Source organism: Drosophila miranda (genome assembly GCF_003369915.1).
Source record: "Drosophila miranda strain MSH22 chromosome Y unlocalized genomic scaffold, D.miranda_PacBio2.1 Contig_Y1_pilon, whole genome shotgun sequence".
Taxonomy (NCBI): domain Eukaryota; kingdom Metazoa; phylum Arthropoda; class Insecta; order Diptera; family Drosophilidae; genus Drosophila; species Drosophila miranda.
In genome coordinates, this window is record NW_022881603.1 from 39,104,473 (window position 1) to 39,130,783 (window position 26,311).

The 26,311-nt window shown below is 47.7% G+C and overlaps 3 protein-coding genes and 1 pseudogene across 9 annotated transcripts in view; 2 read left to right on the forward strand and 2 right to left on the reverse strand.

Moving 5' to 3' along the window:
* The first annotated feature begins 162 nt into the window (after positions 1–162).
* Positions 163–1,201, forward strand: LOC117191906 (annotated as a pseudogene).
* A 720-nt stretch (positions 1,202–1,921) lies between these two features.
* LOC117191903 (DDB1- and CUL4-associated factor 11-like) lies at positions 1,922–4,292 on the reverse strand. Its single transcript, XM_033396655.1, has 7 exons — positions 4,040–4,292; positions 3,713–3,980; positions 3,504–3,650; positions 2,852–3,394; positions 2,625–2,780; positions 2,461–2,567; positions 1,922–2,392 (listed from the first exon to the last, which is right to left on the reverse strand). Exons 1-7 carry the CDS (start codon positions 4,211–4,213, stop codon positions 2,255–2,257), a joined length of 1,533 nt encoding a protein of 510 aa, XP_033252546.1. The 5' UTR covers positions 4,214–4,292; the 3' UTR covers positions 1,922–2,254.
* A 1,090-nt stretch (positions 4,293–5,382) lies between these two features.
* On the forward strand, positions 5,383–17,574 carry LOC108159457 (hillarin). 4 transcript variants are annotated; one of them, XM_033395201.1, is made up of 9 exons: positions 5,383–5,558; positions 10,398–10,892; positions 11,718–11,859; positions 11,942–12,141; positions 14,853–15,847; positions 15,914–16,400; positions 16,465–16,578; positions 16,642–16,805; positions 16,886–17,574. In XM_033395201.1, exons 2-9 carry the CDS (start codon positions 10,704–10,706, stop codon positions 17,046–17,048), a joined length of 2,454 nt encoding a protein of 817 aa, XP_033251092.1. In that variant the 5' UTR covers positions 5,383–5,558; positions 10,398–10,703; the 3' UTR covers positions 17,049–17,574. The 4 variants fall into 4 exon arrangements, with proteins under 4 accessions (XP_033251092.1, XP_017148246.2, XP_017148245.2 ...); XM_017292757.2 differs by having other exon boundaries at positions 5,383–5,496; XM_017292756.2 differs by having other exon boundaries at positions 5,383–5,496; positions 10,401–10,892.
* Positions 17,575–17,941: 367 nt separating this feature from the next.
* LOC108159459 (heterogeneous nuclear ribonucleoprotein K) overlaps positions 17,942–26,311 on the reverse strand; it is a 144,721-nt gene continuing 136,351 nt past the window's right edge. For 2 of the 4 annotated variants that reach the window (XM_033395202.1, XM_033395204.1), the window contains 3 exons: positions 18,916–19,842; positions 18,678–18,847; positions 17,942–18,006 (listed from right to left, as the gene is read on the reverse strand). In XM_033395202.1, the coding sequence (XP_033251093.1) occupies positions 17,976–18,006; positions 18,678–18,847; positions 18,916–19,842 (1,128 nt within the window). In that variant the 3' untranslated portion in view covers positions 17,942–17,975. Of the gene's footprint in view, positions 18,007–18,645; positions 18,848–18,915; positions 19,843–21,409; positions 21,509–26,311 lie in introns of those variants that run through there. The other 2 variants (XM_017292764.2, XM_033395203.1) reach the window with 2 other exon arrangements.

The following is a 26,311-nucleotide window of genomic DNA, read 5'->3' on the forward strand; positions in this document are numbered from 1 at the left end:
AATTTACATAATACAGTCATTTAAATCTCGGTTTAAAAGCTAATTTTATTCACGGTTCCGAATAGACGTCACTGCGACATTAAAATACTATCGCTCATCTCTATCCAGCAGCTGTTTTTCTATCGCTATCGATAAGTTCATTTGATAACACGTGTTGTGTCCGTCCGCATTTATTTAATATTATTGAAAGTTTTTACAAATAAAATGGCTATGCTGGCAGAACCACGTCGCCGCAAACGGTACAATTTGTGCCCGCGCGGCAAAGCCCTGTACGAAGGTAAAGTCCTCGAAATAAAATGGTGACAAAAATAACTGAATGCTAGATATTTTGCAGATGATGCTCGCTTTGGCACCAAAATGCTCGATAAAATGGGATGGTCCAAAGGAAAAGGTCTCGGCGCCAACGAGGACGGCCAACAGGACTTTTTTCGTGTTCGCTTGAAGAACGACGCTGAAGGATTGGGTTTCGAGGCAAGAGATGATCAGTGGACCGTTCATGAGGAGGGATTCAATGGACTCCTGATGAAACTCCTGGCACTGATGAAACCAATGGTGCAAACGGAGCGAAACCTATTGGGTTTGGGTTTAAAGCCGCAGAACCAGAAGAGCCGCCCAAAAAGAAGCTCAAAGAGAGGATCAGTGGCATATCGCTGGAGGAGGCGTCAAAGGCGAGCAAGGCGCGTGTGCACTACAAGAAATTCACACGGGGGAAGGATTTATCGCAGTACAGCGAAAAGGACCTGGCCAATATATTCGGCAAAAAGGCCACCGAAGAGATTGACGCACCAGTAAAGATCGAACTAACTCAAGTGGAGGAAAAGGAGATAAATCCCAATTTTAGTGGTGTGGCAACAGTAGCCACTGGGCTTTCTGTCCATGATTACTTCAAACAAAAATTGGAAGCCATGAAAAATAAGATCAAAAATGGAAGTGGAAATACCCTTACGCAAAGCCCTGACACTGATGAGGAGGTCCAGACAGAGAGCGTCCAAAGTGAGCCTATCAAAAAAAATAAGAAAAAGGACAAGGAGAGAACGGTCAAAGTGCCTGCTGAGGAGGAAGAAAATGTAGAGCCTAAGCAAAAGAAAAAGAAGAAGTCGAAACGTGCCTCCGACCATTAAGTTGAGCAGTCAGATTCAATTGCAGAAGACAAACCAGTGGAAGTAGTATCTTTAGATGAAACGGCTTCCAAAACTAAAAAGAAATCAAAGGAAACGAAGGAAACCATTGCAAATGTTTTAGAAGAAGAGCCCTTAAAGAAGAAAAAGAAGTCAAGGAAAGACAAGAAAGTCGCCGAGACCAAGGATGATGCAGAATCCGAAGCTGCGACAGCCGTTCCAGATGACTCTGAGAATACCTCCTCGTCCAAAAGTAAAAAGAAGAAAAGATCGAAAGAAACAGTTGATAGCCTTTCAGAGCCTGTGGGGGAGGAAACAAATAAAGATGTACCTGAAGATTCTGTCCCAGCAGCTGACACAGTAAGGAAGCACAAGGACTCAGTAAGTGCTGAACCCAACTCATCCGGCGATAAAAGCGATCAATCAGCCGATGAAGATCAGCCTGAGGAGCTCTTATCTCTGGACGAAATAAAAGAAAAAATCAAATCATTCAATATTTATACCATCTCTCAATTTTGCGCAGACAAATTCCAAATGTTTGCTATGAATGCGTTTCGAGAATCGTCGCTGGCTGAAATAACAGGCTACGGGTGCAGCGCGAACATGGAGTTGAAGGTGGAGGAGATGAAGAACGACGACAAGCGAATTATGGACCTTTGGAAGAATGAATCGTATTCTAGTTATAAGAAATCTGACAGATTTACAAACACCAGATATCCGAATCAGGTGAAGCGCACGACGCTACGGGCCGTGAAGAAAAGATTCCCATTTCAGGCCATTTGATTAGGGCAAAACGAAATATATGTAATTCAACGTTATTATTAATACGATTTGTTTGTACATAAACAACTTAATTAAGTTTATTTTAAGCTTCATGGTCTACATTTTAATGTGTAACGCCGATAATTAAACTGAACTACATATGCCCCGCAAAGCTGTGCCATAATCTTCAGTCTTATTCATAGAACCAAGATGCGGCGTGACTCTGGTGGGATATGCACTTAACTCAACTCCCCCTTTAGTCTGCGCTTGAATGTTAGGTACTCTCGCTGGTCCTGGTACTTGTGTAGTGTTCTAATATCAATGGGGTGCGGTGCCGCCTTAAAGCTAATCATGAAATACCAACACGCTTAAGACTAGTCTGGCGTCCCACGATTCGCTAGACGACGCGAACGGCGCAGTGGTCTTTTGTCCTGATCGGAGCTCTGCTGACGTTTCTCCGACCGATTGGCGTTGTTTCGATTAAAGTTGTTCAAATGAACGTGTGAGTCCCACTGCGAGAGAGATACAACCATAGAAAAATCATTCCACATGTACACCAGATGTGTTTTGATCAACTTACCGAACCAGACACGATTTCAGAGCGCACTGGATGCCAGTCCAAGTCTCTTACCACATTCCTGTGCCCCTCAATAGCCTCTTTGATCCTGCCAGTCAGCACGTCGTAAACTGTAACCGATATGCAATTAAAGCTTTTTCAATTTCTTCTTCATTTTGCCCACTCACTAATAATGCGTCCCGTAGAACATCCTGTGTAGATGAAACGCTGTCCAGTCTGTTCCAACGGCGAGAACTTGGCGCGCAGCAGTGTTTTGGTTACTCTATGACCACGATAAGTCATTATACTGGAATCCCCGTCCATAGCCTTGCGGGGATCGTAAACTGCAAAAGAATACAATCATTAAACAAGAAACAAACAAAAATAGGGCTGGGAAATGTCCCTTAATCCTTACATGACTGTGGCACCCGATTCCAGCGATAGTCCCACATCGAAAGATCCAGTCGCTCTTGCCTGGTCCTGCTGCAATTTCGCGTATTGCTGGGCTGTCTCAAGTCCCACAGCTTAATGCTTTGATCTTTGGAATTGGAAAGTACATAATAGCCGTCGTTGCGGGAATCAATGTAGGTGATTCCGTCGTAGTGTCCAACCAGGGAGACCACCGCCCTGGACAGTTCCCGAGAGCGGAATGAGGTGCGCAGATCGAATACCTTGATCAGTCCGTCATCGCAGCCAGCGATTATCACATTTGGATTCTTATCATGAAGGTAACTGACGGAGTTCACGTCAGTGCCAGGCATCCGATGAGTGCGCAAGATTTGGGTGGCACTCGTTTGAATGTCTGTAACGATGACCATGGAATTATTACTGCCACCAATGATGGTGTCGCCCGTAGGCGAGTACCGAAGCGAGAATATAGCAAGTCGCAGATTGGGCAGCCCGTGGACATCGATCCATTGGCAGTCGTCCTCAGTGCCATTCACAGGCATTATGAAAACTGCAAGAAAATGCAAGTACAATCAGACTTAGTAATTCCTGCTCTGTGTTGCAAACATATGGTTCAGTTCATGAGGTCATTCCAGAGTACAAAAGATAATATAACTTACATGAGCGGGACCAGGTGCTGTAGGCAAAGTTCTGCCCATTCGGACTGAAGTCGGCATCTATAATGCTCCATTCGACGTCGCGTGCTCTGATGCGATTGAGTAGATGGTAGGTGCCCTTCGCCCCGTCATAGATGCGCACGAAGCCATCTGCAACAGGTAATACGTGTTTAGCGAGGTGAAACTTGACCGTTGTGTCAACCCATTCTGACCTTGGCAGGCAATCAAGAGTCTGTCCCCACTCTTATCAAACTTGGTCACAAACACCTTCGAGTCCAGCGACATCAGACGCAAGGACTTTTTATTTGGTATATACAGATTGGATATATAGCGCTGTTGGTTCTGCGAGAAAGAAGCAGTGCCAGGCGCGGCCAGACCATTTTCTCGCTGCTGCAGAGCGTGCAGGAGATTCCAGCGATCGTTCAATGGCTTGCTGGCGAAACCACTCAAAGCCCTTATCTCTTTGTACATGTCGGAGCCCTGCAAATTCATGAAGTACTCGTTAGTCTCGAATGAAAGCTGGAGTATTTCATGATTACTTGAAATTTGTGCAGGTTTGGCTCCCCCCTTATTTTGGGCAATTGGTTTGTGTGATAGCCCGTATTACGCATTTCCAACTCCATGGCATTTACAGTAAAGTTAATGTAATTGTTGATGTCACTGTTGTTTGAAGAATCATCGTCGTCACTTAGAAGACCCACTTGATTTCCCATTCTATGTTTTTTTCCAAATGGGAATTATTTTCTTTTTGTTATTAAATCTACAGTTTTAAGAAGTTGGACTTTTGTCCGAAACGTTAAAATAATAGTAAACGCGTATCGCATGCGGTCTTCCTTTTTGGTATATTTTTGTGTGATAGTTCCCAGAGATCTTCCGCTCTGGGAGCTGTCAGTTTAGGTTGGGAACTATCGCATTCGCTCTCGCTGTTTCTTTTTTGGTTCTAGCGAAAACAGAAAACGATTTTTTATAATAAGTGACTGCAACTTAACATCACAATCAAAATGCGGCTTGACCCCTTCCATTCACTTCCTCTCGGCCTGGAAGATTTCGTACAAATTGTATAAATTTCTGTGTGCTATATATTCGATATGGTCTTGTTTGTTAGAGACTAAAGTTCTCAGAGACTATAAGAGCTATAGCAACCAAATGTTGTGTGGAGACTCCAGTAATATAACGCTGTTAGAAGTGCATTTCACAATGCTGTCCCGCCCCCAATCAACCATTTTACAGTTATTAAAAAGCTACGAAACTGAAAATAAACCAGGGACTTAAAATTATAATTTTAAAAAGAGTATACTTTTATGAAATTTCATTTTACTTCTATCTTTCTGGCGCACATTGTGGGTATTTTTAAAATGGTTTTTATGAAGGGTGACGACTTTTTCTGCTGCATACCGTCTCCTCCTCTCTACAGCTACGCCAAAAATTATTGTATTTAGCATCTACGGTAAGAGATAAAACAGTCCAAACTTTTCTATAAGCATTTGAAATTGAAAGCTGATCTTAGGTTTCCTACCTTATTTAGATATACCATGCGTTAAAGTACAGGCATATGCAGTGATGAACAAAAGGGAGGGTGGGCTTTAGACTTCAAGACCAGACCAATCTAGACTGCAAGGCAAAGATAGCATGAAAATATATACATATAACGATAAAAAAGTATTAGTAGCTGTATCCACAGTGCATCAGTAAAAGTAAAATTCTGTCAGTTCGACTGGAAAGCCCAACTGGATCATATATTTCTTTAGCTCGCATTTCCTGCTTTTTCTATAAGGCTTTTATAGTTGGTCTGAATCCGACTATCGGACTCCTAAGAGCGGGATGGATATGCGCACCTATGAATAATTTTACCATGGTTCGTGGAATTCGATCTGACCGAGCTTTGTTTGCTATTATTCGAGAAAGCTACATAGCTAGAAAAAGCTTGGCTCAAAGCGATCTCGACAACAAGCGTGGTTGGTTGGAACGGTCGGTCCAACTCGAATCTTGCAACTGTGTGAGTTGTGTGTGCGTGTGTGGTGTTGTGTCTCTCTCTCCCTATCGTTGTGTCTGTGTTTGGTAATGAAATTTGGTTACATTCCCAACCTGAAACTTGCTTGGCTCTTCTCGGCCTAAACACACAAAAAATGACAAAAATGTAATAAACCAATACGTTCTGTGCTCAGTGAGCGTGTGTGCGCGTGTGTGTGTGCTTGGATTTTGTTGCTACACCAGCTCGTAGCGTTTGTATTTATTTGCTCTATAATATATACTATACAATTTATATTTAACTAAATTTAACGGACAAGAGTATGTTGGGACTAGGGGCCCCGCGGACTGCGGTACTGCCGCAAAGCATTGCTTCGCAGTGGCGTGGACACCTACTCCGTCTGCTCCTTCCGCCTTCTCTCCAAGGACCTAAGCGTTCGCATCACGCTAGAGGCGAACTACGCGGCCGCTTCCCAAACCTTCGGGTCTGCCAGCATCAGCGGCACCAGAGTCTCGGTGCTGACCCTAGACCCTGCTGCTGTCTCCAATGTCTGACGCTCGAGGTCAAACCTGTGGCAGTCGAAGAGGACGTGGCGAGCGTCCTCCTCTATGCCTGTGCCACACTCGGGGCACCAGTCCTCTGTCTCGTGGCCGAAGCGCTTGAGGTAGCCGCGGAAGCAGCCATGTCCGCTCAGTGCCTGGGTAAGGTAGAAATCCACCTGGCCGTGCTTCCTTTCAACCCAGCATGCTATGCTTGGCATGAGGGTGTGGGTCCATCGGCCTTTGGGTGAGTGGTCCCATCGAGTCTGCCATCTGTCTATGCTGGTCCTTCTGGCGGCGTCCTTAATTTCTGCTTTGGAGCGTACCTCGGCTGCACTGTCCGTCATGGCATCATGGATCTCCTTCCTCTCCCTTATCAGCTCCCTGAGCGGAACTTGCCCGGCAATGACTAACGCGGCTTCGTCTGAGATGGTCCGGAACGAGCACGCGATACTAATGGCGCACAGTCTGTACGTTGCCTCCACTCCTCGCATGTAGCTCCTCACCTTCGCGGCATCTGCCCACACCGGTGCGGCGTAGAGCATCTGCGACGTCACGACGCTCGTCAGCAGTTTCCTCTTTGCCTGCTTTGGCCCTCTGGTGTTTAGCAGCATCCTGGATAGCGCTCCCGCGGTCCCACCGGCCTTCGTGTGGACGTATTCCAGATGCTCTTTGAAGGACAGGCGAGTGTCGATGAGGACTCCAAGGTACTTGATGGACCTCTGCGATTCGATCGCGGTCCCACCAACCTGCACTCTGGCGGTCTCGACCACTTTACGGCTGGATATCAGGACCGCCTCCGTTTTTTGGGCCGCCAGTTCCAGCCCCGCGGCGGCTAGCCACGCCTCGACGGCTTGTGTGGCCACGTTGGCAAGCTCCTCCACTGCGGCAAGTTCCTTCGCTACCGCCACTATTGCGACGTCGTCAGCGAAACCCACCAGGTTAGTGTTGTAGCGTTTGTGTGCGTGCGTGTGTGTGGAATTGATCATAAATGCTTTTGCACAACGCGCCCCTCCACAATACCAGAAGAAAGTTGTTTAGCATATGCGTTGGTCCAGAGGCGCGTAGACTCCGGGCAGAGCGGAAAGGAAGGGAAGTGGGACCAGCGGCAGCAGCAGCAGCACTGCCAATAAGTATGTCGAAAAGGGCCTAGAACTGCAGCAACACACAAGGCCCGAACCAGCTACCAGCTACATACATATATCGCGTGTGTATAATCAAGGCGAAATAATAAAAATAGTAATGAAGAAAGAGAAATAATTTACAAACAAAAAACTGGAACGCGCAAGCCAGACTCGAAAAAGTGAAAGATTGCAAGCTGACGTTTGACGTTGAAGCAGAGCAGAGGCTGAGGCTGAAACTGTGGTTAACTGGAGTGACGTCGAAGTCTCTCAGTCATGGCCTAAGCACACAGATACATACATGCACACACATGCACACCCGTTTGGATGCGAGGGGGATGGTTAGAAGCCACCACCTGTCATGGGCGATGGCTGCACACCGCTTCCGTTCCCTCTGCTCTGCCCATTCTATTCCAGAGCATAGTTCCAGTGTCACTTCCACTTCCACTGTCAGTGCTGCAGTTTCCAATTACCGTTCTGCGACTCATAAATAATTTTCGGTGTTTGTGCTTCTACTTTATTGCCAGCTTGTTTTGGGCGATTTCTAAAAGCAATCCATTGTGCCATTCAATTAGCACACAAGTGCCTGGAATCTGCCGATTTGTCCAACTAATTCTCGTATATGTATGCATATGTATGTAGTTATCCGCTTCGTTTTGGGATCTTCATATGTACATATGTATGTATATATGTATCCCCTACTCTTTCTGCATTCATCTTAAACTGACGCAATCATTTGAATAATATTTCGATTCCTATGATTGTTTCACTCTCTGGCGGAATAACCAGTTGCTTGCTGGCTGGCTGTTCGTTTCGTTGTTGTTTCGTTGAATTTATCAAATCTCTCGTATCGTGGCTCTTGAATGCTATTAGCTCTGGCAATTATGCCAATTCAAGTTCATTATGCTGCTGCGGCCGCTGCCGTTTACTGTTATTATTGGGTATTTATTTAATTGTCATTGTTAGCGCTTCGACCGCAGCCCGAGACGAAACGAAACGAAAGACTTAGGCAACGAACCCGCTCGACCAAAAATCTAAAACTGACGCTCGCTCGCCGCCAATCCCCAATGCAAATGTCGCTGCCGAGCGACCGCTTATCAATTTATTTAAATGATTTCAGATTGCAAGCAATTGTTTAAGTCGAGCCACTTTCGTTTTCCTTTATTTTGCGCCTCAGCCTTTGTCTTTTGCCATCATTTATTTATATTTCCAGCATTCCAACCGCACTCGGATGGAAAGGAAAGCTGGAAAGAACGCTAGTTGCCGACTAGATCATACCCACTAGACAGTTGGGTTTTCCCTAACAGTTGCACTATCTATTGATGGCATTAAGAGGTCCACTTGTTTTCCATATCCAGCCTTAAAGTAACACTATTTCCAAATGCTGATCATTTACAGACTCTGAAACACGTCCTATTGTCTGGTGTCTCAGAGACATTCACGTAAAAACAGTATACCCCTTGACCAATACGAGTATAGGGTGTAGTGGCTACGGAACAGTGGACAGACAATATGATGCCTTTGACAGGTATGCGAAATTCTATGCAAGCACCTCCCACCTCCTCCTCGTGTTCTGTAGATAGAGCAGACACTTCTCTTTTCTTCGCTTTTCGTCTCAGTCACACCCAAGTGACCATGGTGGCATGACGTGTGATGTAAGTCGCACGAGGCGTTTTGTCAAAGCCGCCCCCTAAGCTAATTGGCGGGCCAGTAGGAGGAAGGGCAGGGCTCCTTCTCAGCATTATGGATATTCATATCCATATCCACAGCCATGTTCATGTCCATTACAATTATCATTACACGCTAATTATGTCAAAAGCAATGTCTAATTGGGCCATTCAATCACACCGATTGTGATCGCATCAACGGATCATACGCTTTTCGCTTTTCGCTTGTCGCCCTCGTGGGCGTTTCCATTCATGGCTTGTAAGTTGTTGATTGATATTCGATTGCGGGGGCTGGACAAGAAAACTATGCCATTCCGGCTTGTAGATCAGTTACTCATCGCTGTGGAAAGACGTGGAAAAAGTGGAAAGAGGTGACAATGGAAACTTTAGGAAGTTCTTCGGCCCGTTCTCCAACTCACTATCTCCTCACATTCGTTGTGGCCCATCGAGATCGAGAGCAGGCCGTCCGTCAAAAGCGGAACAAAATTTAATTCACAGCCAATCACAGTAATTTTGTGTTACAAAATATCTTAACGGCCTTCGCCGCGTTTGCATTTGCATTTTCCAACTCTTCCATCCTTCCATTTTCCATTAGTGCTGGAGCCCAAGTTGGAGCTGGCATGGCATCCGCCATCCGCCGTTCGACGGGGGCTCGGGCCAGCAACCTTCGGTGGGAGATGGCGGCGAGGTGACTATGCAACACACTCCCCCTCCCGATCCACTGGCTCAACGCTTAACGTTCATTAAACTTGAAAAGAAAGCAAAACGATGACGCTGACGAGGCTTCGTCTACGACTCCGACTCCGACGCCGACTTCCACTTGCAATTTTGGCTTTGTCTGAGCCGAGCCGCATTTGTTTTAATTTTGGTCAAAGCCGCAGCCGCGCGGCAGCTAGAGCCACAGCAACAACAACAGTTACAGCCACAATAACATTCAATTAAAGTTACATGCACTTGCCTCGAGGCGCATACCCGTAGATACAATATGCGAGCACTCGCATATGCTTTTTTCCACTTCAATTTAATTGTTGCAACTCAACAACAAATACAACACGAATAACCGAAAGAAAACAACAATCGCGTCAATTAATCAAATGGAAAATGCAACTTTTGCCGGTGCCAGGCGGCTGTTGAAGGCGGTTCGGCGGTTCGTTCGTGCCACAACACCAAAAGCAACAAGTTCAACTGTGGCACGTTCAGAGCAGGCTCTGGTTCGCAGCGCGAGGTCATTGGCAAGGCGAAATACCCGAAACCCAGGCCCAGCCGAACCTGTGGCCCTTTTCGCCCCATTCAGGCCGGAGCCAAAAATGAATCCATTCCGCCTCTTGTCCACTTAATTAAAATTCATTAATAATCTGTTCACAGTTGTCCACAAAGCAGCCAAAGAGCCAAATAAAATTAAAGTTTTGGCTCGGACGCCTGCGCAGAAACCAAAGTTTGTGTGGCTTTGACTTTGACTGGGGATTGGGGTTTGGGATGGGGCTTTGGCTGTTGACCAGTTTTGGTCTGGGCCAAAATCTAATCTCAACTTAAATAGGAAATATGTCTCCCACTCAGCCAGTAATCAATTTGGTCATTTCTTGGTTGTTTCTGTGGCACAGCAGCTTCTGCCAGCAGCGGACGTATGATGAGGATGAGCGGCTGCTGATGACGAATGACGAGCTGAAAGTGTCGCCCCCAGAACCAGCTCGACGGACCACAAACTAGCACCTTACTCGGAAGTTGAGTCTGTGGCTGCAGAACAGATACGATTCCGAGTGAAATTAGAAGAGGAAAAGAAAAGTGACAAATCAAACTGGCGACTGGCATTTGGCAACTGGCAACTGGCGGAACCTGTCCCCGAATCCAACGCACACACAGAAGGAGAGCTGGAGAGAGGCTGGCAGCAGGCAGAAGGCAGCAGCAGCATGTATCGCCCAAATTTCTACGAGTCGACGTGCCTGCGGTGCAGCGAGACCGTCTATCAGGTGGATCGTGTGGGGCCACTCAAGGATTTTACATTCTTTCATTCCGGTTGCTTCAAGTGCGTCCACTGCGGCACCAAGCTAACGCTCAAAACATATTTCAATAATCAACACAAGCAGGATGACAAAGAGGTAAGTGCCACAGACGAAGACACGAAAGACTCGGGCGACAAACGCGTCAAGCAAACAAATATTTGCAAGTATTTGCACAGCTGCAAAATGCAAAAGTGCAGTTCGAATTTCGAACGACTCTACGACACTTTTCCGTGCCCATGCATAATAATAAATAACTCTGTTATTTCGCTCTGCCGCAGCAGAAAAGTGTGTCAGTGCGGTCTGTCTGTCATCCAAATGCATATATCGTACATACATATATACATAAGTGTGCATTTATGTACACGCGCGTACAGTGCGTATCGCAGCAATAAGACTACTGCAGCTGCAGTAATCTTATGGAATATGGCAGAAGATTATTTCTTATAATTATCTTCAATTCCTTCAATAACTATAATTATCAATTCGAAACACATTTTCTATGTCAGCCTCCGTTACCATAGATCGTTGACATTCCAAGCACGAAACGTACTGTGCTTTGGAGTATACTTATATTGCCACCTGCTGTGCGTAGGTGCAGCGGTTGGTGTTTCATTTGCAAGTGTCTCGAATCTTGGGGTCTGCTCACGCACTCAAGGCGAAACCGAATATGGCTAATGGGGTATATTGATTTGGACAGTAGATAGATACAAATTATAATGACTCGACAGTATCTTCTTCTGAAAGGAATCTCTCAAAGAAAGGCCTTAATTGGTACCAAAATGTAATTCGGTTAATAGCCTCCTCGATTGGATGCAGAGCACAAAGAATGACAATGACAAATCATTTCTGGCGCCTAAAAACATCCCATTTGTAAGCCAATTAATGCTGTGTTAACCTTTCCATCAACTCTTTCTTGTGCAGGTCTATTGCAGTTCCCATGTACCAAAGAGCGGACCCGGTCATCTCGACCAGACAGCGGTGGGCATTCGCCAGGCCCTGAATGCGCCGCGAACGAGCAAGTTCGTGAACGAACAGATACGGGGCACGCGCACCGAGATCGACGGTGAGTAGAGGCTACAATTGATTCCTCATGGCCAACAGCCTGGCTGACCGTTCTCCGAGCTCCGGCTGGTTCTGTCTTGCAGGTGCCCCACTGGGTGGTTCGCGTCAATCCACGCCTAACGGCTACGTCGGCCGCGAGGTCAACTCCCCGTCGCAGAACGAATACGACTACAAGTACGGCCGCTTCGACGCCAGTGCCCTCCACATCGCCCATGCCCTGAAGCAGACGGAGGTCCAGAAGGCCTACAACAAGGCGCGCGAGAAGCCGATTGATTTCTATCTGGTAAGTGACCATCGTTTATGGAATCAGACCCAGACTCCACTCTGCCCCAAGAAGTGGCCGCAAATTAAGAGATTATTTAGTGCAGAACATGTAATGAAATTTTAAGTGGCTAGCGAGCCGCCGGCTTGTCAAGTGTGTATCCACCGTCTCTGCGTCTTGTTCTCTCCAGTTCTCTCCGAGATCCAGCGGTTGTGCAATGCTTCTGCGAGTACGAGCATGTGCACAGCCTAATAAATGCACTGCCAGCCAGCGCAGAGTCATGATTATGTAGGCTAGTGTGCTATTTGCACCTGACTGAGGGGTTGCGTTGCCCAAGTTGGGCCAGCAAGAAGCCCAAGAGAACCAAGAAAGAGAGACTATCCACGGGGTCTGGACTCTTCCGATCATTCTGCCATCTTCAGCACACACAATATATATCAAGATTATATCTAGTCTATAGGTTTCGCAGCAGTACGACTACCATTAGTGTGCAATGATTTAAGCAACAGCCAAACTGATCTAGTTGGGGGAAATCCACGCAGAGATTTCCACTCGAGTGAGGGAGGGGGTGATCACGATCGCCCAGCTTGATTATAATTTATTATTGTGCTGCATCGGGTCCAGGTCTACGACTAATCTGGCTGGCTAATCTCCGCATGATGCTTGGGTGAAAGCATTATAATCGCATTCAAATCGCACAAGTTATGCTTTTCTTTGCCACTGCCATTGCAAATGCCAAAAACCGATTTTTCTTTCACTTTCGAGAATGCCACACGCGAGTGGCCAGCAGCATCAGCGTCAGCAGCACCACCAACACTACACCACCAACAAATATTTTTATTGCAACGCTCAATTTAACAAATTTCGAACAGGTGTCTGATGGCGGCGTACACCACCGCAACAGCCCAAGCCACAACAAACAAACCACAAGAAATATATATATAGATATATGTACATACATATGTGAAAAATTGCATGCATGCAATCATTAAAATTTTTTCATGTTTTACAACTGCCACGCACACTCCCTCCCTCACACACCACACTCCAAACACCTGAGCCTGCGCCTGTGTCTGCGTCTAAGCCCTGGGCGGGCACAATATTTTGGCCAGCAGTGTGGCTGCCTGGAAGCATAAATTTCCATATACGGATACAAGTACAGCAGTGGCAGTGCCAGTGGCAGGGGCAGTGGCAGACACAGGCACGGACGAGACAATGCCGTCACCGTCACTAGTTTTTCCGGCTGCGCTTGCGTTCGTTCGGTAAATCTAAATTATGCGCCCCACAGTGAAAGTAACGGCAAGCGAAGCTTTTGCCAGCGACAGCTTTTCTCGTCAGAGCGTCATTCTGGTGGCGAAGCTTGCGCTTCCCCTATACTGAGCTCTCTCCGCTGCCCGCTCTCCCTCTCTTGGCTGGTGATGTCTCCGGACAAGCCCAGCCCAGCCCTTATGCAATGCACGCGTTTTTAAACGCCATGTAATCGCTGTGTAATTTGGAGCGCCGATTCCATATAAAACTCTCACGCAGCCGCAACGTCTGCGGGGCAGGCAGGCAGCAATCCCACAGACACTTCCTCATAGCTGAAAGCTTTTTGCGCATTTCTGTCCAACGCTAATTTTACAATTTATGCCACCGTTTTGGGCTTTTTTTGTTGTTGCTGCTGCTGTTGCTGCTGCTGTTGCTGTTTTTTCTGTTGTTTGTGTGGCCGCTTGCGCAATAATTAATTTCAACATTTTTAGACTTTCGTTTTCGTTCGGTTTTGATTTGATTTGGTTTTGCTTTTGATACTCTGCACTTCTCTATTTCGCTTTGCTGCTGCTCAGCGTGTGTTTGTATTTAAACTTTACTCTAAGCCGCTCACGCAATTCCACCCCCATCCGCTGGCCAGCGCAGCGCTCTGCCCATTGTCAATGGGGCTTTGAACCATTTAGTGGCTAGCCGGTGCTTATTACTTGATTTGCTTTTGTTTCATATTGTTATTGTTTTGAACTTGACATTGAGGTTCGGCTTTAATTACACCTTGTACGGGCCGTTGCATGGCGCTAAATGCTACTCGCATGCGGAAGCTACTCGTATTATTTTTCCGGAGCTTTATACTGTATTTAGTCGAAAAAACGGTCAGAATGTTACCTGGGATATTCTAAGCATATTTTCGGGAGGGAGATCACCTGTAGATTTTATGGTGACATTTAGGATCGAAGTTCCATTTTGCGGGTAGTACCGGGCATAACTAATGTGTGGAAATTGAGTGCAGCCCGCTGATGCGTAATGACGGCCGAAAACACTGCGAATGAGGTAACAACCATTTGTGGCATTGCCTGAGAAAACATTAGCCAAATTAGCGGTCACAGAGAGCGGGCGCACAGACCCGCAATTATTATTGCACAAATGCAAACAGCAACGGTACATCCAATTGATGGCCAGCCATCGACGGAGAGCCGTCCACTTATCGATGGGCGCACGCATTGCGTGGCGAATGTGTGGGCGGGATGGATGGGGCGCTGGCGGCAGATGCAACTGCAGCTGGAGGCGGGGCTGGGCCGGGGCCTAATGCCAGACATTTAGCCGGGTCTGGTGGCAGCTCAGGCCTGCCATTATAATTAGCCAAGTTAACAAGCCAAGCATTGCAAAAACAACAAACCAAACGCTCGAAATGCATTCGGCGAAAACGCAGATGGATGGATCGTTGCGAAAGCTTTCTCCTAACATCTGTCCCGCCCTTCTGCTTTCAGGCCCGCGAGGAGCAGGCTCACCTGGAGATGAAACACCGCAAGGAGGAGGACGACTTGTACCGCAGATTCGCGAAGAAGCGCGAGGATGAGGATCGCAAGATCCAAAGCGAGTTCCAGGACGAGTGGGAGCGCGAGCTGCAGCGCCTGACGCACAAGTTCGAGAAGGAGTTGGCCACCTCACGGCGCAGCCGGGACGAGGCCAATGTTCTAACGCTGCGCCACGAGCAGCAGAAGGAGGACCTGGAGAAGAACATGACCCTGCGCCGGAGCAAGAAGAAGGAGAGCATCACCCGGAAGATGCTGGAGCACGAGCGCTACGAGACCGCCGCCCTCGTGGACAGGCAGTCGAGCGAAATGCTGGAGCTGATCAGCGCCCGTCGCTCCGAGTACATGCAGAGCGAGAGCATCTTCCTGGACGACGAGTTCAGCGAGAGCGCCGTGCCCATCGAGTATCCGCTGAATGCCCCGGTTCCAGCACCGCCGGCGGTCAGCAAATTCCAAATCTACACGGACCCCATTGAGTTCGAGGATGTCGATCGCATCGCCATCTCCGTGGCCCAGGAGGACCAGAAGACGTTCACGGATCTGGTGCGCCAGCTGGTTGGACGCTGCAGCACCGACATCGAGAAGGCCCGCACCATCTTCCGGTGGATCACAGTCAAAAACCTGAATGCCATGCACTTTGACGACGATCTGCGCGGCGACACGCCCATGGGCCTTCTGCGCGGCATCAAATATGGCACAGAGAGCTACCATGTCCTGTTCAAGCGCCTCTGCAGCTACGCCGGCCTCCACTGTGTCGTCATCAAGGGGTATTCGAAGAGCGCCGGCTACCAGCCCGGGGGGAAGTTCCAGGATTCGCGTTTCCGCAACTCCTGGAACGCCGTCTATGTGGCCGGTGCCTGGCGCTTTGTCCAATGCAACTGGGGAGCCCGCCACCTGGTCAATGCCAAGGAAGCGCCGAAGCAGGGTCGCGGCAAGAACGACAGTCTTCGGTGAGTCCAATTAATAGCAGAGATGGAGGGTGTTTGCGTATCTAATCGGTTTTCATCCTTCTTCAGGTACGAGTACGATGACCATTATTTCCTCACCGATCCGCGCGAGTTCATCTACGAGTTCTATCCGCTGCAAGAGGAATGGCAGCTCCTAAAGCGCCCCATCACGTTGCGCGAGTTCGAGAATCTACCCTTTGTGCGGTCGCTATTCTTCCGCTACGGCCTGCATTTTGCCGACGAGGGCTATGGGGCTGTGGTCTTCACTGACGACACTGGAGCGGCCACAGTACGCATCGCCATGCCCACGGACATGCAGACTTGCCTGATCTTCCACTACAATCTCAAGTTCTACGACAGCGACGAGGAGCTCTCCTACGACGGCGTCTCTCTCAAGAGATTCGTGATGCAGTCGGTGGTCGGCAACATCGTGGCCTTCCGCGTGCACGCCCCCTGCTCGGGCGCCTTTCTGCTGGACATCTTTGCCAATGCGGTGACGCCCCAGGAGTATCTAACTGGGGAGCCCATGAAGTTCAAGTCTGTGTGCAAATTCAAGGTGGGTTCCCTGACTTGTATTCCTCCCCTGCTACTGCTAATCGTTGACTTTTTCTTCCGATCAGATCTGCTGCGAAGAGCTGCAGACGGTGATGGTGCCGCTGCCAGACTGTGCCAGCGGAGAATGGGGACCCACAAAGGCCACCCGCCTCTTTGGTCTCATTCCCATCACGCACCAGGTGGGTTAAGTGGTCATATCCTCTGGTAAATATGACAGTGCTCATTCACTTCGTGCTTTCCAGGACCCGCTCATCTTTGCCGGGCGCAGCCTGGATTTGCAATTTCGTATGTCGCGTCCGCTGACAGATTTTATGGCCACGCTGAACAAGAATGGCATCGAGGAAAAGAAGCTGGCGAAGTATGTGACTCACAGCACGCTGGACGACATTGTCACGTTCATCATTAAGTGAGTGCAGAAGGAAATGGAAAATTTAATAGCAATTCAGAGCAATCATTCTCGTTACCCGTTCCCTTACCCGCTTGCAGCTTCCCTGAGGAGGGTCAGTATGGACTCGACACTTACACGCGTGAACTTGGCGACCCACAGCACTACCATCACCATAACAACAACTCCTCATCCTCCTCCGGCGAGAAACATTTGTTGACGCACTGTTGTAAATATTTAATCAACTCGTCCGAGCGGAATTGATTCGGTTGGGAGGAGGGGGTTTAGCTGTAGATGCTCGAATGCATTCCTGGACATTGGACGTTGGAAAGGCGGGAAGCGAATCGGAGCAAACACACACAAAATGCAATATTAATTATAGTCTATACTTAAGCGGGAGCTTAAGAAATGTTTACCATATCACAAAATTCCATTATGGAGATGCTACCTGACAGCAAACTGGCGAAAATTGAAATCCGATGAAGTCCGATGATAACAATGGAGACAACGATGGATGGATGATGACAATCGGAACTTGTAAATATTCTAGACTCTAATCATTAGACCTTAACGATGCCTAGTAATACCAACCCTAAAATCAGTTCTTAATTAAATTGTACACCTACCGATTAATGCTTAATAATTTATTACGTGAAACGCAATGAAACCCTGCATTCTTATATGCGTACATCCGACTTGAATTCGAAATGTTTAATGTTTTTTTTGTATAAGCGTTCACGTGCATAATGTGAATAAAACCTTATTATAGAATTATCCTTCACAGACTAAATGAAAGCTCCGCAAGCCTTGCATCAAGTTTAATTATACTTTATTTGTTCATTCTTCTTATCGTACAGAATTTTAAGGTTGACTTTCCCCGTTCAAGAGCAGAATGGTGTGGCTGAGAGAATGATGGTTGATGGGGGCGGCAGGTTCCAGGGTACAGGGGCATGAGGCAGGGCACACTTAATTTTCCAGTTGTCGTCCTTTTCTTGTTTTCGGGGTTTTCTCTCTTTTCAGGGAAATTTCCACTTGAAGTTAGAGAAGAAATACATAATACATGCTCTTTCTCTGTTCCTTTTCTTCTGTTAGTAAATTTAATTTTAAACGTGAAACGCAGCACATTTCGATGGTTATTGTTGTTGTTGTTGCATGTAGCATGTTGCTGTTGGTAAAGTTGTATTTGCCCACTTAAATGTTTCGTCTGCCATTCTCGTGCACACTGCAATGAAAATAGTGGAGCGATGGCAGAAAGCCAAAGGAAAACATAATTAATGAACTTTTTAATGAACAGCAGATACAGCTGAATGAAGGTTGGTGTTGGTGTGGATGTAGATGTGGATGTGGATGGTGGATACAGGATGTAGGATGCAGGATGACGCGCGATATGAGATTGGATTGGGATAAGCCATGACACAATTAGTAAATTAATAAACAAGTATTTTGTTGGTTTGTTTTTGAATGTCGAGTTCCGTTTCATTTGGTTAACCATCGATAGAATGAAGAGCACAGATGCACGCCGTAAGAAGACAAGGGATTTATTGTTATTAGCAGAGACCAAACAACAAAATCACTAGTCTTCCATACGGAATACACTCCCAGGACAGGCCAATCGGTTAGTTAGTTTGGATGGAGCGATGTGATTTGCGAGTTAAAATAGACGACATACGATCAAGCACTTAGCACACTTAGGACCCACGACTTGAGGCACCGTTGCCGAGTTAATTGCGCACAGAACTAGCTTGACAGTGAGAATGGCAATGGAAGTGGGAAGTGGGAATGGGAATGGGAATAGGACTGGAGCGTGTAATGTGTGTGATGTGTGGTTTCTTGTTAGTCAAATGAGGAGTTGAGTGCATACTTTGATCTGCTTAGTCTGTTTGCGACACCAACCTCTTTTGCAGCAGATACTGGGCCATTTGTATTTGCTTGGGCGTGCCCGAGATGGTGATTATGCGATCGTTCGAGTTGGGCAGGGGCTCGTCGATGGTTATGTACGCACTGGACTCGCTCCGAATGCGGCGGATGCGGCCGCCTCCCTTGCCAATGATGGCGCCAGCCAACTGCGAAACAAGCAAATCATAATGATTAGCAATCAAAGTGGTCGAAAGATGTCTGATCCACTACTCACCTCCTTTGGAATGGTGACCTGTGTGCTGTTGTTGGGGTCATGACCCTGCGGCACATTGGTCGGAGCATTCGGGCTTCCGTTGCCGCCGCTGCCGCCGCCAGCATCGCCCAGGGCTCCAACGCCCCCGTTGTTGGCACTGCCGCCACCCAGGCCGTTGCCCAAGGCGCTGTTGCCGCCCTGATTCTGGCCAAAGCTGCCCAGACTGGGCAGACTATTGGTGCCGCCCTGGCTCTGGCTGAAGTTGCCAAGACTCGGCAGGCTGTTGCTGCCCTGGCTCTGGCCAAAGCTGCCGTTGTTGCCTCCAAAGTCACCGGGACCGCCGCCAAAGCCGTTGTTGCCAAAGCTGCCGCCACCGCCAAAGGGTCCGGCGCTGCCTCCGCCAAAACCAGCGCCTGCAAAGCCGCCGGCACCGCCACTAGCATTGCCGAAGCCATCCACATCACCGCCACCGCCGTTGGCCCACGGGTTGATGAAGGGATTGTCCCGCTGTCCCATGCCGCCACCTCCGCCGACTCCTCCTACGCCAGCGCCTCCGGCGCCTGCACCAAAGCGTTCGGCGCCACGTCCTCCACCGCCACTGCCGCGTCCTCCGCCAGCATTACCGCCGAATCCTCCGCCGTTGCCGCCACCAGCAGCGCCACCAGCACCAGCCGCTCCTGCTCCCCCGTTGCGGTTGCCTCCTCGCTGGCTGGGCCGAGTGCTGCCACTGCCGGTGCCATAGCCGCCGTACTCATCCGCATAGACGCGGTCGAAGTTCATCGGATCATAGTTGTGAATAGCCCCCTTGATGGGCGTGTCCCGGGTGAGGGTGATCACCTCGCGCACCGCCTCGATGACCTGGGCCTGCTTGCCCACCGTCTGCACCACGCGATCTGTGCTCTGCGGAGCCACATTGGAGAATACCTTCAAGAAGCGGCAGCCGATGCGCTGTAAGTGGATAGATCAGAAAGTAGATTAGTTTCTGCGCTTTGAGGTAGTTTCTGGAAACACGAGTAGTATTGTTTCCCCGCTGAGGCCCTGCTTTCTAGTCCTAGGAGTGGGCCTAAGCCTAAACCCAAGGTGCTATCAATTCCCAGAAATCAGGACAAGGGACGACTCGCACACAGACACAGAGTCCATAGCAAATCTATTCTGGTCAAGGTCTATTGAGAGCCGAGTTCAAATCAATTTGGCCATGACACAGACACTGGCTCTGGCCGTGACCCGTACCGTCCGTTTCTGTACGTATGTGTGTCCTGTCGTGCATCCTGCCACAGCGGGCAATGGCTCCTAATCAGCATGAAGCAGCAGCTGTCAGACACAGGCACTGAGAATGAGCTCTGCGTGCCATCGAATGTTTCGGGGCAGCTGCTTTCCTCTCGCTGGCTGCATGTAAAGTGGCAGGAAGTTCTTCTTGACTCTGCCCCTGGCTTTGACTGCACCCCCCGACCTTTTTTTTGTCTGCGGCGGAAGTGTAAATGGGGAAATTCGATAGCCACTTAAGAGGGGAAGCAGGTTGGGAGCGGATGGAACAGATTTCTGCTTCTGTTCGTGTGTGTGTAAATGCCTGGAGTCCTCAGTTCGCCCCGCTTCCTTTGCAGGGCCTTTAGGCCTCTCTGTTCCGCTCCCTGCTTTGTCGTGCCTGAACACATATTTCCTTAGTTTTTCATAAATTTCGTTGGTGCCGCCTAGCTGCCTGCCGCTTGATGATTGCATCATTCCTAGGCCCATTGCGTGCTCCCTTCTCGACTCTCTCTGTCTGTGTGTGTGTGTGTGTTTTTTTTTTTTTTTTTTTTTGTGTAGCAATGACCAAAGGCTGCGTCATGTTCCCTTCGAGCTATCCGGTTCTATCCTCTACCCCCTCGGCTACAGCTACTCCCAGGCGACAACTCGTTGCGTGTGCTCCAGACAACAATGGCGACATCAAAATTCTGAAGTGTTTCCTCGGCCCCCTAATTCCCGCATGCCTTCATTCACATCAGCCTTATGAATGGCCAGGCCAAAAGCGTTGAGTCACACAAACACAAACATACATAAATGAAAGAACATGGTCCGACGAGCATTCCAGCGCTCCTGATCCCTGAATCAAAATTATTATATTAATACATGACAACGGACTCGTGCTCCACCCCCTCTCTCTATGTATGAGTGACACACATAGATAGAATATTAAAATACAAAAAAAACATAGCATACTTTTAGCTGTCCCACGAAACGAGACCAAATTTATTGGCAAGGGCGTGTCGCCGCCTCTCCAAATCTATAGTAGTTTTTATTCCCAATCATACGAGAGAAAATCATTAAATTCCTTTCGAATTTTTTTTTGTTTGGCGCCGTCAATGGCGTTTGGCGCGGTCACTCTGTGCAATGTGGGATTAGATATGCCCGAAATTGTATTAATATATCTCCGAGAATCTCCAACTACTTACCGATCATTAGAATGTGTAAATAATTAGTTTATAGAACTTTTGTCTATACCTTTTATTTGTTTGTTATCCACTTAGAAATTGCACACCATTTTCCACTGAATTTGAGATTATAGATGTATTTAATTCTTATTTTTTTCATCACTGTTTGCTTAATTATGTTAACAGCAGGAGAAGCAGCAGCACCGACTGCTGACAGATAGACGGAGAGAAGAGTGGAACAGTACCGTGCGCGACCAGCGCCAATGTCGAAATAATTGGGTTCAACGATTGCCAGTTGCCATGTAAGGAGACGGAGACGAAGACAGGACGTCGGCAGAGCACACACACTAGTGTTGTGTTGCTCATGAGTGAGTGAACAAAAAAGAGTTGTTCACTTAAGTGAGCAACTGAACATGTTCCTTCCAAGTTGTTCTTTTTTGTTCACTTGTTCTTTGTTGTTCACTTGTTCTTTTTTGTTCACTTGTTCTTTTTTGTTCACTTGTTCTTTTTTGTTCACTTGTTCTTTTTTGTTCACTTGTTCTTTTTTGTTCACTTGTTCTATGTTGTTCACTTGTTCTTTTTTGTTCACTTGTTCTTTGTTGTTCACTTGTTCATTTTTACTCACTTGTTCATTTTTACTCACTTTTTGCGCAATTTTGCTCCTCAAAGGGCATTTTGCGATCTGGCAGCTTTGCTCATATTTGCGTTTACTTCACACTTTTTATATTACGGGCAAAGCTGTTTACAATTTTGAAAAATTCACTATGTCGCTTATTCGGAAGTATACTGAGATTTGGAACCATTTCGAGGAAGTTGGACGCCAGGAAGCCAAGTGCAAGTATTGCAAATCTATTTTGAGTTGCAAATCTCAAAGCAACTTAAGCCGCCATTTAAAGAGCAAGCACCCGGCGTCTATGGAGCCCGTTATCCGGCAAAACACCGATGGCCCGATTTTTGTGCAAAGTGGGCAACCAAAAATAACAAGCTTTGCTGAAAGGCCTGTACCAGCGAGCAAAGCGCAGCAGATTGATCTGCAACTTGTACGGATGATCGCCAAGGGTCAGCACGCCTTGCGCTTGGTCGAAGAACCAGAATTTAAAAAATTTATTGACGATGTGTCGCACGCCCCAAACTATAAGCTTCCGACGAGGAAAACATTAACCAGCTCCTTGATTCCCAAAATTCGTGACGAGTACACTGGGACGATAATAGAAGAACTACCTGCGGCCACAGCGGTGTGCTTAACTACAGACGGTTGGACATCTATAACCAACGAAAGTTATCTGGCTGTCACAGTACATTTTATCGATGAGGAATCAACGATGCTGACCTCCTATATAATTGCTTGTCAGGCCTTTGAAGCGTCGCACACTGCTGCGAATCTGTGCAGCTTTTTGGAAAAAATTGTGACTGAATGGGATCTCAAAAACAAAGTCGCAGCAATAGCATCCGATAATGCACACAACATTGCTCTTGCTATTAGAATCGGCAATTGGAGTCATATACGGTGTTTTGCTCATACCCTAAATCTAATTGTCCAAAAAGCTCTAGATAAAATGAGCAGTGTGCGCAGAAAAGCTAAAGCTATAAGCGAATATTTTCATCGCAGCTCATCAGGCTTAAAAAAGCTTAAAGATATGCAAGCGCTGCTTAAGTTGGCTGACCTCAAACTAACACAGGATGTGCCAACACGTTGGAACTCAACGTACAAAATGTTTGAACGGCTGTCTATCCTGAAGGAGGCAGTCGTGGCAGCTCTGTCAACAAGGACAGATTTAATTTTGTCACCAGAAGACTGGGATGTCATTGATGGAGTGCTTCCCGTATTAAAGCCATTTTATGAAGTTACAGAAGAGATCTCAGCTGAAAAAAACGTAACATTGTCAAAAATAATTGCTTTGACTGGATTACTTCAAAGAAAAATGGCTCAAATATATCCAACAGTTAAAAATAACCTAGTTGCCGAAGTAATCAATGAAATCCTAAACGAGATGGACGGCAGGTTTAACGATGTCGAGGCTAATATTTTGTATGCGGAGAGCACTGTTCTGTATCCCAGGTTCAAAGGACGCGCATTTAAATCTGCGGAGGCCTTTAAAAAGTCAGTAGCGGATATCAACAAAAAATTGGCTCAAACGATAATGTCACTCCCTGAACCTCCACAAGAAGCTATAAGCAACAAAAAACAAGAAGAGGACACAATATGGGCTGAATTTGATACCACTTTTCAGCAAGGAAGCCAACCCACCAACAATACGGCAGCATCCATAAGAGAAATGGATAAGTACCTGGCTGAGGAGTACATCAGCCGAAAAGATGATCCATTGGTATGGTGGAATCAGCGGAAAGCGCAATACCCGCTACTTTATAACTATGCTGAAGCGCCTCTGCTTAGTCGCCACCTCAGTGCCATGCGAGCGCATATTTTCAAGTGCAGGCGAAACCATACGTAAAAGGCGCTCCCTTTTAAAGTCAACAACCGTTGAAAATTTAATTTTTTGCATAACAACATGTAAATCGGAAGTGAGTTCAACCTAATTTGTACTTGATTGCTTGTTTGCTTGATTAACATTTTTTTCTCTTATAGCGCTAAAATGAAGAAAACGAAAAGTATAAGAATTCCTATGAAAGGATCTCCTTTTTTTTAAGTTAGTATAAGAATTCCTATGAAAGGATCTCCTTATTTTTATGTTAGTATAAGAATTCCTATGAAAGGATCTCCTTATTTTTAAGTTAGTATAAGAATTCCTATGAAAGGATCTCCTTATTTTTATGTTAGTATAAGAATTCCTATGAAAGGATCTCCTTATTTTTATGTTAGTATAAGAATTCCTATGAAAGGAAATAAAAAGTTTGTTTTAGGGTTCTGTGCATGAATAGTGAACAACAGAGCAAGTCAGCAACTGAGCAACTGAGCAAGTGAGCAACTGAGCAAGTGAACAACTGAGCAAGTGAACAAGTGAGTAACTGAGCAATCTAAGAGAGCAAGTGAGCAAGTGAGCAATATGAGTGAGTTGACTCACTTACTAAAAAAGAACAAGTGAACTCTCGCTTCACCAAAATGAGCAATGTTTACCCAACACTAACACACACACAAACACACACACAAACACACAGTGTGTATTCTAGTGAGTGCGGTCGTGTTTTTAAATCGTTCCGTATAATTCAGTGGAAAACGTCGGAAGTTAGCCTGGAAAAGAGGCAAAGAGTAGTTAGCGCGAGCCATAGTAGTGCTGCGTTACTTACCTGCGCGGAACGCAAGTCCGCAAGCAGAGAAGCGGCTACCTGGCCAATAGTACTGGCCGAAATCCCAGTGGGACGCCGACGAGCCCTAGGCCGAAGGGGGGGGGGGGGGGGGGTGGGAAGGAACAGCAGGTAAGTGCCTGTTTTCCTATTCTTCTTCGCTGTGATTCTTGGCGCCACTTGTTGGATGCTGCCTTCTTTTTGTTTTTGGGCAAAATTGGCCAAGCACACCGCAAGTGGTGTTGGATAACGACGGAAGAACAGCTGACTAAAGGCACGGAGCTAAGTGCTGGAAAACGACAGCGTCTGGCCAATAGAGGGCGCGGCCACAGCAACCGGAGTTGCCAGATCAACGGCCAGATCGGAGATGAGCGATCAGCGGGAACAAGCTGCGGCTTGCAGCACTCCACTGACAAGCTCATTCGCCTGGGATGAGGAGAATCCCTTTCGCCGGAAAAATGCTCTGGTGCGATCGCCAAACCAGCTGGCGGAAGCAGTGGAGGAGCGCGCAAGATCCTCTCCTCCAACGCTGCAGCGCCCCCAAGAGGAGCAAGCAGACCAGAAGGAGAGGGCCATGGCGCATTTGGCGAGCTTCGGCCAAAAGGCCAGAGAGTTGAGGAAGCTGATGGTGCTCCCAAAGAGGTCCATCACGAACCCAATGAGGGATCTGGTGGATGAGATCGAATATCTGCAGCGAGAGTTGGAATCGTGCTGGCAGGCGATCTCTGCGGAGCAGGCTGTAGCCAAGGTTACACAGCCGGCAGTGACGGAGAGGGCGGGAAAGAGGGCACGGCCAGAGCCCAGGAACACCACCCCCCCGTCCCCGTCCCCGTCCCCAAGGCCGAAGAAGCCAAAACATGGACCCAAAAAGTCAAAAAAAACGGAGAAGAAGCCGCAGGAAGGCCAAAGGAGGGACGCCGTAGCTCGCAAGGGACCGGAGGACGCCCCAAAGGATCGAGAGGTGGGGTGGGTGAAGGTCGTAGCTAGGCAAAGGCCAAAGCCAAAGCAGCAGCAACGACCAAGACCGCCACGCAGCGATGCAATAGTCATCGCCGCCACCAGCACTGTCTCATATGCAGACATTCTAAGGAAGGTCAAGACAGAGCCAAGTCTTAAAAAGCTAGGGCAATCGGTGCAAGGGGTGCGACGCACGGCAAAAGGAGAGCTGTTGCTGATGCTGGAAAAATCGGCGGACCCGAGAACCCACGAGATGCAGGCAGCAGTCAAGGAAGCGCTAGGAAGCACGGTTGAAGTAAGGAGTGTTACCGAAACTGTCATCTTGGAGGTAAGGGACATAGACGAAGTGTCCACCCAAGAGGAAGTCCTAGCGGAACTCAAAGCGCAGGCAGGGGTGGAAATCTGCGAGGCCGCAGCCATCTCCATCAGACCAGCCTATAGGAGCACGCAGACCCTGACCCTGAAAGTTCCACCGGCTATAGCAAAGCCCCTCCTGGAGAAAGGAAGAATTCGCCTGGGGTGGGGGTATTGCAGAATACGACCCAAGTCAACTCCCCGAAGATGCTACAAGTGCATGGAATTTGGCCACATCGCGCCTAATTGTAAGAGCAGCCAAGACTTCACGAAGTGCTGCTACAATTGCGCAGGAGCCGACCACCAGGCCAAAGATTGCAAAGACGAACCAAGTTGCATTCTTTGCAAGCGCCACCGGGTGAAGGACCCGAAGCACCAAACGACGAGTTCGAGGTGCCCGCAGTACCAAAAGGCGATGCAGCAAATGAAGGATAGATGAAAATCATCCAACTAAA